Genomic DNA, 14691 nt, shown 5'->3' on the forward strand with positions numbered 1-14691 from the left:
GCATAAGAATAATTGAAAAATTATGGAATAGCAAGACCAAGATTAAATGGATCACAGAAATTAAGGAGGATATTAAAGAACTACAAATAACAATAGACAATCTCTAAAACAAAACAGACAAAATTTATTTCAAGACACACACATCAGGCTACAGACCAACATCAATAAAAGGTCTAATGGGAGGGTATTTTCAACAGAACAAAGGAAGGCAGCATCTCTCAGGATATCAAGAAATCCTTTGTATAGTTGACTAGAGTGATCCAATGTAGAAAATATAAAACAAATTATTATTATTATTATTATTATTATTATTATTATTATTATTATTATTATTATTATTATTATTATTATTATTATTATTATTATTATTATTATTATTATTATTTGCTAGTTGTTTTACATCACACTGACACAGATAGGTCTTACGGCGACGATGGGACAGGAAAGGGCTAGGAGTGGGAAGGAAGCGGCCGTGGCCTTAATTAAGGTACAGCCCCAGCATTTGCCTGGTGTGAAAATGGGAAACCATGGAAAACCATTTTCAGGGCTGCCGACAGTGGGGTTCGAACCTACTATCTCCCGAATACTGGATACTGGCCGCATTTCAGCGACTGCAGCTATCGAGCTCGGTATTATTATTATTATTATTATTATTATTATTATTATTATTATCATCATCACAACCTCTAACTTCATGTTCAGAATGAATGTAATAATGTTAAATAACAGGAACGATTGAGGAAGAGAAGAAGGCAATGGTCTTTGTAGATGCTTTGATGATATGACATAATCAAACCAAGGAGCAGCTGAATAGATAGCTAGAGGCAGTAGAACAGTAAAGGATGAAGTTTAATGTGAAGGAAATGCAACTTTCTGGCAAAAGCATTGAAGAAAGACTGACCAGCAATAGATATACAGCTTTAAAAAAAAAAACCACCATACGGAAAGTTTACTACAGTAACATAAAATTTGGAAGCTCCAAACAAAATTATTTTAGTTTAAACTGTTTAGGATTTGCTGATTACCAACAACATTCGGGAAACTCAACACCAATCTCTACGGGAAATAGCACAAAAAACAGGTCTTACAATATCCTTTGAAAAACTGAGATCATGTTCACACATCCCCCACTGGTAAACAAAATAAGAACAACAATATCTGTGAAAGGGGTAAGACAGGCATATACATTGATAAACTAGAGGAAGGATGTACCCCCAAGAAACCAAATATATTATATACCATACCTATTATGTTCTAAAACTACCCTATGAATCAGAAATTTGGGTAATGGAAGAAAGAGATATTAGCAGAGTAGTTTAAGCAAGTGAAATGAAATTTCAGAGGAGGGGAGGAGTTACAAGAAGAGATGGAGTGAGAAATGATAAGGTGGGGGAAGTACTGGAAAAGGCACCCTTGCAAGTGTGGATACAGAAATGTCAACTAAGACGGTAATGGGCATCTCAAATACAAAGTAAATGGAGGACTCAACCCTTCACAGTGTGTAACTTATTACTGAAGTTTAAGAGTTTAAGAATGCACAAGATGGAAGTGGGTGGCAAGAGGCCGAGGGGAAGACTGAGAGGCAGATGACAAAAGTGTTGAGAAGAGAGAAGAAGAATGGGACAGAGAGCAGGTTGAATTACAAGAAATGATAAGGGGATCCAAGCCAGCCCTGCGGTGTAGGGGTGGCATGCTTGCCTGTTACCCGGAGGTCCTGGGTTTGATTTCTGGCCAGGTCAGAGATTTTTAGCTGGATCTGAGGGCTGGTTTGAGGTCCACTCAGCCTACATGATTACAATAGAGGAGCTATCTGACAGTGAGATGGCAGTTCCGGTCTAGGAAGCCAAGAATAACGGCTGAGAGGATTCGTTGTACTGACTACATGACACCTCATAATCTGCCGGCCTCTGAGCCATGGCCCTTTGGGGCTGTTGGGCCATGGGGTTTGGTTTTGGATAAGGGGATCCAGTAAATGAAACTACCTGAAACTATGTTAGATGATGATGGTTATTATTACTACTAAACTTTATGAGTTTGTGGACCACTATAGTCTATCATGGCTGCCATGTAATTATTATGAAGAAAAGATGTAGAATTTTTTTGTACTCACCATGATGAGCTGTTTTAATTGTTCTCTGGGTGGATGGAGGCAGTCTGTACTGTGTAGGATGTGGCTTGGAGTCTCTTCGTCGAGGACTACCTGCTCCTCCGCTACTATCCGAGTCTGATCGTTCACGATCTGCACCCATGGAGCAACTGCGAGAATGACCAAAACCAATACCACTACTACTGCTGTGACTTTCTTGATGCTGGTGTGGATCAGGAGTTGATTTGTTATGTCGGTGATGGCCTCCAGAATTAGTTGCTGCTACGGACACTGGCAGAGTTTGCTGACTTGAAATGCATGAAATTTCTGCACAAGATAGATCTACAGTTAGGGTAAAATATATTTAGTTTTTATTTCCATCCTATATTGAAAAAATTAGCAGCAGGAAGGTCAAAATATACTACAGTATTCCCAATATAATTGGTAAGATATTACAAAATCTGAGTTAATGGATTTTGTAATAAGGTCATATTTTTCTAGAATTACCTTTGGAGATAAAAGGGTGCTTTTATGAAGGTTGATAAAAAAATAATTCACAACCTGTTTCCAGTCATTCGACCAAGTCAGGAATGGAATGAATGAAGCCCCCACCAAGCAGCAAGGATAGGATTGTGTTGGCTGTTGAAGCCTGCCACAGTTCTCTGGGGCAATGATTAATGACTGAAAGATGAATTGAAATTGGAGAGTATTACTGGAATGATAGATGATAGGGAAAATGGGCGTACTCAGAGAAAAACATGTCCCGCCTCAACTTTGTCCAGCAAAAGTCTCACACATGGAGTGACTGGGATCTGAACCATAGAACCCAGCGGTGAGAGGCCAGCACGCTGTCACCTGAGCCATGGAGGTTTCAATAACAATAATAATGAAGAAGAAGAAGAAGAAGAAGAAGAAGAAGAAGAAGAAGGATTTGATGCAGGGTAGACAGTTCACCCCAAAACAACAAAAAGTCCCTATGAAAATATGCCCTATGGTTATTCGTTAACGAGCTAAGCCTGTTTTAGTTATTAGCTGGAACTAGAAAGTTTGAAAGTCTGTAACTTGTAAATGATTGACCAGCCGAATGTTCATAGGTATTTTTTGTGCTGTTTTGGGATGTACTAGATAATTCCATCCACTAATTACTTTACATGTGTTTGGGAACATTCTGTACATATATATGTGTGCATTATTATGATATATAATATATATGCTAAAAACTGAGTTGAAAAACTTGTAAATAAATCTTCAAATGCAAGGGCACAGTTTTGAAAAAAAAAAACCCTACTCTTGTGAAATTTGTCAGTTTATTGTGTTAGTTTTGTTGGGGAGAATCTCAGAAACACATACTCATCATTTGTAATCTAGAGAAAGAAACCCCTTCTGTTTCTTATTTTATTGCTGGTCATTGCTAAAAATCACTGTTTATGCAGGAATGTTGTGAAAATTGAAGTAATGTAGTATTGATAGGGCAAGAGTGACTGACATGTTTCTCAAGCTTTCCAGTGGTTTATGCACTTTCTGCTGGTGTTTGTAATCCATTGAGACTGCTCCCTATCATTTGAAATCTGTTTAAAGCAAGCTGGCTGTGCCGCAATGTTCCAGCAGGCAAAACAGTGTGCATGAACCAAAAATGTTTGAGCAGCCTTGCTCTAGAGCAAGCTGATGCAGATGTGTAGTCAGAGCTCTCCTCTAAACTTAGTTCATCACATGTGAAAAGAATACTGTCCATTAAAAAATATGTTTTGTACTCTATATAACCACACCCGGGCAACTGGAGTGGAAAACTGATGATGATGATGATGATGATGATGATGATGATGATGATTCTACGTCTTTCTCTTCAGAATTTTGTTATTATTATTTTATAGGCCTGTTTTTGCAGGCATCAACAGCATCATTATTTTCTTCATCATTGTAGCCATACTTTGATGTTCAGGTCTGAGTTGAGTCTGGAGATATTTGTTAAGCTGAGGCAACAAATTTAGTACCGTCCCTGAACTACATATCACCATAGCAGGAACACCTCTTGAACAGGTAGACAAATTCACCTAACTTGGTAGTATTCTAAATGCACCTGCAACTCAGAAAAGGATGTGGAAAATAGAATACGCTTTGCCCATACAACTTACAGCCACCTCTCCTACTGAGTTTTCTTGAATAAGGAGCTGTAGTTATAACAACATTACTATATGGATGGATGTGAAACCTGCACACTTTACCATCATGACATAAGGAAACTGGAACGCTTCCATCAGCAGAAACTTGAATCCATCATGAACATCAAATGGGATGATGACTATATAAGCAATGTGTCAGTTCTTGACAAGGTGCATACGAACAGCATAGAAGCATCAGCTTAGATGGGTTGGTCACATCGAGCATATGAATGACAGCAGACTGCCTAAACAACTTCTATACAGTGAGATTGGTTATGGCAAAGGGCCACAAAGTGCTCATTTGAAACGTTATAAAGACCAGCTTAAGAAGACTATGAATAGCACCAACAAATTCCTAACACCTGGGCAACAGCTGCACAAAACCGTGTTCTTTGGGTCAAAGCTACTGCAGAAAGTGCCTCATTGTTTGAGCAGGCACATTGCAGACAAGAAATCGAAACCCATGAAAAGCATCAGATCCAACTGCATACTCCATCAACCTTTAGATGTGACCTGTGTGGCCGCGTGTTTCATGTGAAGACTGACTCGATCAGAATTGCAGGAGAAAAACATATTCTTGGAATTGAGTAGCAGTTGACGATGACCTTAAAGCATCCATGAGAAGCATGGCTCTTTGTTTGACTGTTTCCAATAATATTCTTGAGGCATTTGATGACACCAGAATCTAATAGTTACTGAATATTCAAGGGAGTTAGCAGCATGGTACGGGCCCTGTAGCCATAATCTTGCGTTCAAGAGATGGTGGAGTTAAACCTAACAATCAACAGCCCTGAAGATTGTTTCCCATTTTCACACCAGGTTAATACCAAGGCTGTTCTTCAATTAAAGCCATTGCCACTTCTTACTGCTCCTAGTACCTTCTTATGCAATCGTCACCGAGTTAGTGTGACGTTAAACTGCTTGCAATCGAGCAAGTTGGCTGTGTGTTTCAGGTCACAGACCCATGAGTTTGCATTCGGAAGATGTTAGGTTTGAACCTCACTGTCAACAGCACTGAATGTGATTTTCCATAGTTTCCCATTTTCACACCAGACATTAAGACCATGGTTACTTCCTTCTTAATCCTAGATGTTTCTCACTTTTGCATTGCTGGAAACCTTCCTTGTGTTGATGGATTTTTTTTTTTTACAATTTGATTCATGTCGCACCGCACTGACTCAGATAGGTCATATGGCGATGATGGAATAGGGAAGGGTTAGGAAGAGAAAGAAGCAACCATGGCCTTGGTTATGGTACAGCCCCAGCATTTGCCTGGAGTGAAAATGGAAATGATGGAAAACCATCTTCAGGGCTGCCGACAGTGGGGTTCGAATCCACTATCTCCTGAATGCTAGTTGATTGCTACGTGATCCGAACCATGTGGCCATTTGCTCAGTTAATGCAATGTTAAGCCACCACGCACCGTATGAGGATTAGTGGTAGAGTGTTCGCCTTTGGATCCCAAGATTGTTGGTTTAAATCTGGGAGAGGTAGTCAGGTTTTTAAAATCCATAATTATGCATTCCATGTTGTATGTTGTCAGGTGATACATTCAGTGTTTACCTAATAGAATTAACTAAAAGCTCAGCAATAGGTTTCCCAAGCAGTTGAAATGGCATCAAATTAAAATTATAATTTCCCTCTGTGGGCCAGTAATAGAGTGTGGACTTCGGATATTGTTACGTGCCAGCCCCGTGGTAGCTCCTTCCGGTACTTCCAGGAAGGGACTGGTGATTCAGATGACCTGGAATCTCCCAGCCGGCTTGTGGGGTGGGGCCGGCCTTTCTGTGTATTATTCTCATCGGCCAGCTTACCTGTGAGTTTCTTGGAGATTCTACGGGGATGTTCTGCCTCTAGTGACATTGTGAAATTTCTGGATCAAATCATGCGAGCTACAAAATGGGAGGCTAGCCGTGGACAGTCAGTCAGAGCTGGACACCGTGTGGGAGTCAGTGTTGGACTCCGTGTGTGAGACTCAGTGTGTTGAGGTTCGGTGGCTATGTTGAGGGCTAGTCTCCCACCAAGGTTTGAACCAGGAGCTGTAGTTGTGATGTCGGAGAGACCAGTGAATGCATGAACTGTAGGTGACAGAACGGTAGACTGTACTGTGTGTTTGTGTAATTCTGTGGACTGAGGATCGCCGTGAGCCAGCGAGCAAATGCACTATTATGAGTGTGAGGATAAATGGACCTGTGTTAATGTTTGTTGTTGTATCATCCTGCAGTTGAATACTGTTGAGCTGTTTAGTTGTTGACTGCATGGGACTGTGTGAAATATTGGACTATATGTGGAGTCAAACCAATGAACAGTTGTGGTGTGTTGTATAGCCAGTGACACTGTGCTCAAATCAAGCTGTCTACGCACAGTGGCTGTAGAAGGTGACTGGACTTTGGAAAAGTGATAGTAAGGATTATAGCTGTTCCCAGGTAGCAACCGGCTGGGTCTCCCAGGTGTGTGTACAGAAGACAGATTTGTAAATAGACTGGTAATTAGTATGGTCATTCATAACTGGTTAGAATTGTTTGTGTTTAAATATGTGTGTGTGTGTGTGTGTGTGTGTATGTGTGTATGCAATTATTAGGCCATCCTGAAATAAGTTAGAATAAGGAAACAGATGGAGTTTTATTCGTAACAAAATGGTGTCAGAAGTTAGAATAGACCCCATGTGTGATACATCATTGTAATCAGCGTGAATCAGCGGACCAGGTACTGCAGGTTTTGACTGCCAATGGGAACATTTCAGAACGTCGGTGTATAGTGAATGCACACTCATATAAAACTTTCTTTTTCATCTTTTTTTTTAATTACTACATGCCAGTTGAGACCAGAGGCCGCACGAAAATGGAGGCACAGTTAAATTTGCTCTTTGATATAATGATGAAGATGGAGGAGAAGATGGGAGAAAAACAAAAGAAGATGGAGGAGAAGATGGAAGAAAAGCAAAAGAAGATGGAGGAGAAGATGGAAGACTATCAAAATCAGATCAAAGACAGGCAAAAGAAGACAGAAGAAGGCCAAAAAATGTTGATGGAGAAGTTGCTAGCTAGGGGCTTTACGTCGCACTGACACAGATAGGTCTTACGGCGACGATGGGATAGGAAAGGCCTAGGAGTTGGAAGGAAGTGGCTGGGCCTTAATTAAGGTACAGCCCCAGCATTTGCCTGGTGTGAAAATGGGAAACCACGGAAAACCATTTTCAGGGCTGCCGATAGTGGGATTCGAACCTACTATCTCTCGGATGCAAGCTCACAGCTGCGTGCCTCTACGTGCACGGCCAACTCGCCCGGTGATGGAGAAGTTGGAAGAAAGCTATAAGAAGATGGAAGAAAGCCAGGAGAGGACAGTTGAATGCCAGAAGAGGATGATAAAGGAAATAAAAGACGGTCAGAAGAAGTTGGAAGATGATGACCAAGAGAAGACAGAAGATGGCCAGAAGAAGACGGGAGACGGCCATAAATCGGAAGACCACCAGGAGAAGACTGAAGATGGTCAGAAGAAGAAGGTAGATGACTCGAAAAGGACAGAAGACAGCCAGAAGATGCTGGAAGACAGTCGAAAGAAGACGGAAGACGATCAGAATAAGATGGAGAGCGGCCAGGAGAAGACGAAGATGGCCAGAAAAAGATGAAGGACAACCAGAAGAAGACAAGTGACGGCCAGAAGAAGATGGGCGACAGACAGCGAAATGTCGACGAGGGTCCATGCGAGATAAAGCATCTTCCGCAGGTTGACGCTCTGTCCCGTAGACCTTGTCCAGAAGACTGCGGGTTCTGTTCCAGGAGGGAGGCCGAGCATGAAGTTTCCTGCCGAGTGATCACCGTGGGTTTCGAAGGAAACTGGAGCCATGAAGCCTGGATGGAAATGCACAGGGATGGGGATCATCAACTTCTCCTGGTCCGCCTGGCTTACCAGTCTGTAGTGCACAAGGCCATGGGATCTTCTCCAGCGAGGACGCCATCTGAAAGTGAACTGCGACTTCCGGTGGATTTGGGGTTCGGCCAGCCTGAGGACCATCCTACTTCCACCAACAGGTACTACCAGGGACATAACAAGGAGACTGGAGGATGTGAGCACTGATATCAAGAAGAGTTTGAGCATAGAGAGCGACCGGGTGAAGGTGCAGAACGACCAACGCGCGGACACCATGGGAAATCACGAGGGCGATCTAGGATGGCTATATAATTCCGTAAGGAAGAAATGCTTGTCTTTCAAGCTCCAGAGGATGTGGAAACGCCCTTAGTATGTTCTGAGAGTAATAAATGATGTCAGCTGCCAAGTACGACGAAGGTCAAATTGCAAGATGAAGGCCACATCTAGACCGACGGGCACCATACAGGAGAACAACCAAGAAGGTTACTGATCGGGACCATCAGCTCTCGAAGGGCGGCAATGTTACGTGCCAGCCCCGTGGTAGCTCCTTTCGGTACTTCCAGGAAGGGGCTGGTGACTCAGACGACCTGGAATCTCCCAGCCGGCTTGTGGGGTGGGGCCGGCCTTTCTGTGTATTATTCCAGTTGGCCGGCTTACCTGGGAGTTTCTTGGAGATTCAATGGGAATGTTCTCCCTCTAGTGACACTGTGAATTTTCTGGGTCAAATCACGGGAGCTATAAAAGGGGAGGCTAGCCACGGACAGTCAGTCAGTGTTGGACTCCGTGTGTGAGACTCAGTGTTTTGGGGTTCAGTGGCTGGGTTGAGGGCGACAAAGGCATTGCCTGTCGCTAGTGTCCCACCGAGATTTGAACCAGGAGCTGTGGTTGTGATGTCGGAGAGACCAGTGAGTGCATGAACTGGAGGTGACAGAATGATAGACTGTACTGTGTGTTCGTGTAATTCTGTGGACTGAGGATTGCTGTGAACCAGTAAGGAAACATGCTATCGTGAGTGCGAGGATAAATGGGCCTGTGTTAATGTTTGCTATTGTGAGTATCGTCCTGCAGTTGAATACTGTTGAGCTGTTTAGTTGTTGACTGCATGAGACTGTGTGAAGTACTGGACTATATGTGGAGTCAAACCAACGAATAGTCATGGTGTGTTGTATAGCCAGTGGCACTGTATTCAAATCCAGCTGTCTATGGGCAGCGGCTGTAGTAGGTGACTGGACTTTGGTAAAATTAAAGTAAGGATTATAGCCGTTCCCAGGTAACAACCGGCCGGGACTCCCAGGTGTGTGTACAGAAGACAGATTTGTAAATAGATTGGTAATTAGTATGGCCATTCATAACTGGTTAGAATTGTTTGTGTTTAAGTATGTGTGTGTGTGCATTTATTAAGCCATCTTGAAATATATTAGGGTAATGAAACAGATGGAGTTTTATTTGTAACAATATCTTGTTTGTTAACTGGAAGTAACAAGCAAAGTAGGGAGAATGATTGATGGTACCTGCTGGTGGAAAGTGGAAAATGAGGAGATAAAAGCCAAGTACAGAATGATTTCAATGGATGAAGCTGTTTGTATGAGCTGACTTTGCTGGTGAGGTAATGTAAGTGAATGGCGAAGGATAAGTTACATTGGAGAATAATGGACTCAGCCATGGAGGGTAAAAGAAGCAGAGGGAGACGAAGGCAATGATAGTTTGATTCAGGTTCTAATGTTTTAAATATAAGAAAGAGGTGTGGAACTGAGGCCAAAGAGCAAGTTACAAATAGGAAATTGTGAATGTACTTAGTAAATTCTCAGAGGCTTTCATACCGAACACTGAAAGGCATAGCATTATATATATATGCATGTATATATGTGTGTATTTGTTCAAGATCTGACATACTTATTACACTGAGAAGAAATAACCGAGAAAAAAGGAACCCCACCCCCTTTCGCCTTTCCTCCTAGGTATTGTCATATGTACGCTATCTTACACTAACCTAACTGTTGTAAAACCTTATTATGTTTAATATGTTTAATATGTTTTAATTTTCTTTTATATTATTATTAAATGTAAGTATGTCTATCATGTGATTTTCCTGTAAATATGTATTGTAAATTTGTATAACCCAAAATTTGTTCAGTCGAAAACTGTTAAAAACTCTGTAATATTCATATATTGGGTATCTTCCAATATCATTCAGACACATATGGAGGTTTCTGGAATCTTACCATGATGTTTTATTATCCAGATGTATGTGAAAGCTTTAAGAATTATGTAGACTTCTTCATTATGGGTTTTTGTATTCTAGTAGAATTTTCGAGTTTAATCTACACTGGAGTACTCCAATCGACTGGCCAGTTGATAGATCATTTCTTGAATGTTCAGGTTTGTTCCATCAATCAATCAATCAATACTGATCTGCATTTAGGGCAGTCGCTCAGGTGGCAGATACCCTATCTGTTGCTTTCCTAGCCTTTTCCGAAATGATTTCAAAGAAATTGGAAATTTATTGAACATCTCCCTTGGTAAGTTATTCCAATCCCTAACTCCCCTTCCTATAAATGAATATTTGCCCCAGTTTGTCCTCTTGAATTCCAACTTTATCTTCATATTGTGATCTTTCCTACTTTTATAAACGCCATTCAAACTTATTCGTCTACTAATGTCATTCCACGCCATCTCTCCGCTGACAGCTCGGAACATACCACTTAATACCAATATAAATGGTCCGTTATTGGACATTATAAATTTTCCAGCTAGCTCATTCTTGGTTGCCAGCGTTTCGCCCTCGTGTGCTAGGGTGGGCTCATCAGTTGGTACCTAGCACACCAACCAATACGCTGGCTAGTGCATACCGTGGAGGCCACTGCGTAGGCTAACTGGAGCCACCGGCAGTGCCAATGCACTAAGAGACTTTGTCTCATCACTAAAAATTGATGCCTGCCTGGCCATCAGATGATATAGATGTTGATTCCCATAGGGAATCAACATCTATATCACATACCACTTAGTCGAGCAGCTCTTCTTCTTTCTCTCAATTCTTCCCAACCCAAACATTGCAACATTTTTGTGACGCTACTCTTTTGTCGGAAATCACCCAGAACAAATCGAGCTGCTTTTCTTTGGATTTTTTCCAGTTCTTGAATCAGGTAATCCTGGTGAGGGTCCCATACACTGGAACCATACTCTAGTTGGGGTCCTACCAGAGACTTATATGCACTCTCCTTTACATCCTTACTACAACCCCTAAACACCCTCATAACCATGTGCAGAGATCGGTACCCTTTATTTACAATCCCATTTATGTGATTACCCCAATGAAGATCTTTCCTTATATTAACACCTACAGTAGATACTTACAATGATCCCCAAAAGGAACTTTCACCCCATCAACGCACTAACTAAAACTGAGAGGACTTTTCCTATTTGTGAAACTCACAACCTGACTTTTAACCCCGTTTATCAACATACCATTGCCTGCTGTCCATCTCACAACATTTTCGAGGTGACGTTGCAGTTGCTCACAATCTTGTAACTTATTTATCACTCTGTAGAGAATAACATCATCCGCAAAAAGCCTTACCTCCGATTCCACTCCTTTACTCATATCATTTTTATATATAAGAAAACATAAAGGTCCGATAACACTGCCCTGAGGAACTCCCCTCTCAACTATTACTATTGCAAGAACATTTTTAGAAGTTAGACATTTCTAGACTATGTATCTATTGATAGGCCTATATATATCAAGTTGACAGCTGAGAGGCTGAGAGTTAGTCTTGCCTTGTGATGGTGAAGTCAGTGTGAGGACTTGTTGATATCTGCACTAGACAGAATCAACTGTAAATTGCTCAGGGTGTTGAACTTAATTTTTGATTGTGTTGCTGTGTTGTTTATAGTTGTGTATAATTGAGTAGTCATTAAGAGAACTGAGTGGGAATTGTAAGTATTTGAGGAATAGACTTGGTGTCAATAAAATGGTTTTCCAATCAGAAAGTGAACGTATTTCATGTGATATTGATTTACACCAAATAAATTGCATTGAGAATGATAGAATTTTTGGGGTTGTATGAGAGATTTTACCTCTGAGTCCGAGTACTGGACGTTACTGAAATATTGTACGTTACTGGAGCTCATTTCATGTTCTCGCTGGGGATTTAAGGCCTGATGCTCTTCCTGATACCACACAATTTTACAATTAAAAATTCATTCCTGGGAACCACTGGGATTTGAACCATGGCTGTCACCTTGGAAAACCTGCAAGCTAAGCTACTGCACTAACCATGCTCCCAATTATAATTACAATGATAATAATGTAAGGCTGAATCTGACAAATTATAAGTTATAGGTTAAAAATTGTATGTAGAAGCATACGGCTGTGAGCTTGTATCCAGGAGAGAGTGGGTTCGAATCCCACTGTCGGCAGCCCTGAAGATGGTTTTCCATGGTCCCCATTTTCACGCCAGGCAAATGCTAGGGCTATACCTTAATTAAGGCCATGGCTGCTTCCTTCCAACTCCTAGGCAAAAAATAAATAATTAAAAAAAATTTGTATGTCCAACCTTTGTCCCATTTCTCTATGACGTCGGGTATGAAGTGAGATGATGAAATAATATAATAACATTTTTGTGGGTTTGTGCACATTACAAAGAGGATTCAAAACATGAGTGGAATGATTTTGATTCTCTTTTGTGAAAATGGGCTGGTCCTGTATTGTAGGGCTAGCGTGCCTGCCTCTTAGCTGTAGGCCCTGGGTTTGATTCCCGGCCAGGTCAGATATTTTTACCTGGATCTGAGGGCTGGTTCAAGGTCCACTCATCCTCCGTGATTACAATTGAGGAGCTATCTGAGGGTGAGATGATGGCTCTGGTCTAGAAAGCCAAGAATAATGGCCGAGAGGAATGATCGTGCTGACCATACGGCACCTCATAATCTGCAGGCCCTTTGGGTCTGTTGTGCCATGGAGGGGGTGTGTGTGAAAATTGTCTGAAAATGCCACCATAAAAGAAAATAACTATCTCTCTGTCTGAGTACTGGCCATGACTGAAATATTGTACATTGTGTGTTAATTACTGCCACAAAATATTTTTTATGCCATATATCACTTCTTGAAACACAAGAAAAAAATGGGAATCAAGGTTTGTCAAGACCAAGATTTCTAGATAGACACAGGACCATGATACCTGTACTTGGAGAAACAATAAATGTAGGATTTATGACTTGAAGTATGATAGAAGTGCTCCTGGGAATAGTATTACTCAGGGAACAACAGACAAGAAAAGCACTGTAAAATCTCAAATTATTTAAGGCAATACAACTTTGCAGAAAAAAAACCATATTGAAATTACAAATATTGTAAGAATATGTTACTTTACTTGAATTCACTGGATCTATTACTAATAATTTTCATATGAACAAGAAATAAATACATTGATATTGAAGAAAAAAAATCAGCCTATGTGAAAATAGTAATCCGTAACATGTGTTATAGTCCCTATAAAGTACAATTGATTGAGTGATATTATATAGCAAAATGCACAAACAATGAATATGTCTTAAAATATATAGGTATGGGAGGGAAAGATTGGGATAAAATGAAAGCCTTATTAAGAGAAAAGAAAATTTGTATATTCAAAATAGAATAACTTGAGTTAAATAATGCTTAATGTGACATTTAAACTTTGAAATGTTTATGGTATATAAAATAAAAAAATAATTTCCATAATATGCCTCAGTAGTTATTTCTGTATCCATACTCATTTTCAGTATATAATAAGGAAACTGGAGGCATGTTTTTGTTAGAATTATTCAAATTATACACATACTCTGATAGCCTTTAATACTTCATTCCACCCAGGGAATTATCTAAAAATGATTTCTGAAAACAAAACATGATTTTATTTACAATAAATCCATATTTAAATAAAATATAAAAAAAATCCTCTGAAGATACAGCTTTAAAGATAATGTAAGACATTCAGAAACTTTGCTATAAGAATGAAAACGTTATGAGTCTGATTCACGTCAAAAGGAACATGATATTGTGGTTCTAAATAAATGATTTGATAAAGTAAGTTTTCTTAAGAGAAGAAATTAAATCATTGGTTGTGAAGCTAGGTTAAAAATGAATAATATTGATAAACATTTAATGTTAAGTGTTCATAATCCCATATATGTGCATTTTGGCTAATCGGGATGACTTAATATTAACTTATAGGCTAACTTACTTCCTAGAAAACCTCAAATACGCATACCCTTTGGATGGACGTGTACTGGAAGCCTGCAAGTTGAAGACCAAAGCACTGACCATTCAGCTACTGGGGTTGAAAAGGTTTCTGCTAAAATCATAGGACAATATAACTAAGGTGCAAGAAATCAGAATGGAATGGGTCATCATAACACAGGACTATAAAACAAACATGTCAAATTTAAGTAAAAAAAAAAAAAGACTTTGTAAAGAAGTACTGTGCAGAAACTGAAGGTCAATAATAAGCATCATAAAACATTGACCAAGAATTTACATGCAATCAGTAAAAAAAATGAAATCCCATATAAATCAGAATTGCCACTTTATGAAGAAAC

The 14691-nt window shown here is 40.1% G+C and overlaps 1 protein-coding gene across 1 annotated transcript in view; it reads right to left on the reverse strand.

Moving 5' to 3' along the window:
- The window catches only part of LOC136872151 (cell adhesion molecule Dscam1), a 476843-nt gene that overhangs the window by 70243 nt on the left and 391909 nt on the right, over positions 1-14691 (reverse strand). The window contains exon 26 of the mRNA XM_067145993.2: positions 2111-2413. Coding sequence (XP_067002094.2) covers positions 2111-2413 — 303 coding nt within the window. The remainder of the gene's footprint in view (positions 1-2110; positions 2414-14691) is intronic.

The sequence above is a fragment of the Anabrus simplex genome, chromosome 4 (assembly GCF_040414725.1).
Source record: "Anabrus simplex isolate iqAnaSimp1 chromosome 4, ASM4041472v1, whole genome shotgun sequence".
NCBI lineage: Eukaryota > Metazoa > Arthropoda > Insecta > Orthoptera > Tettigoniidae > Anabrus > Anabrus simplex.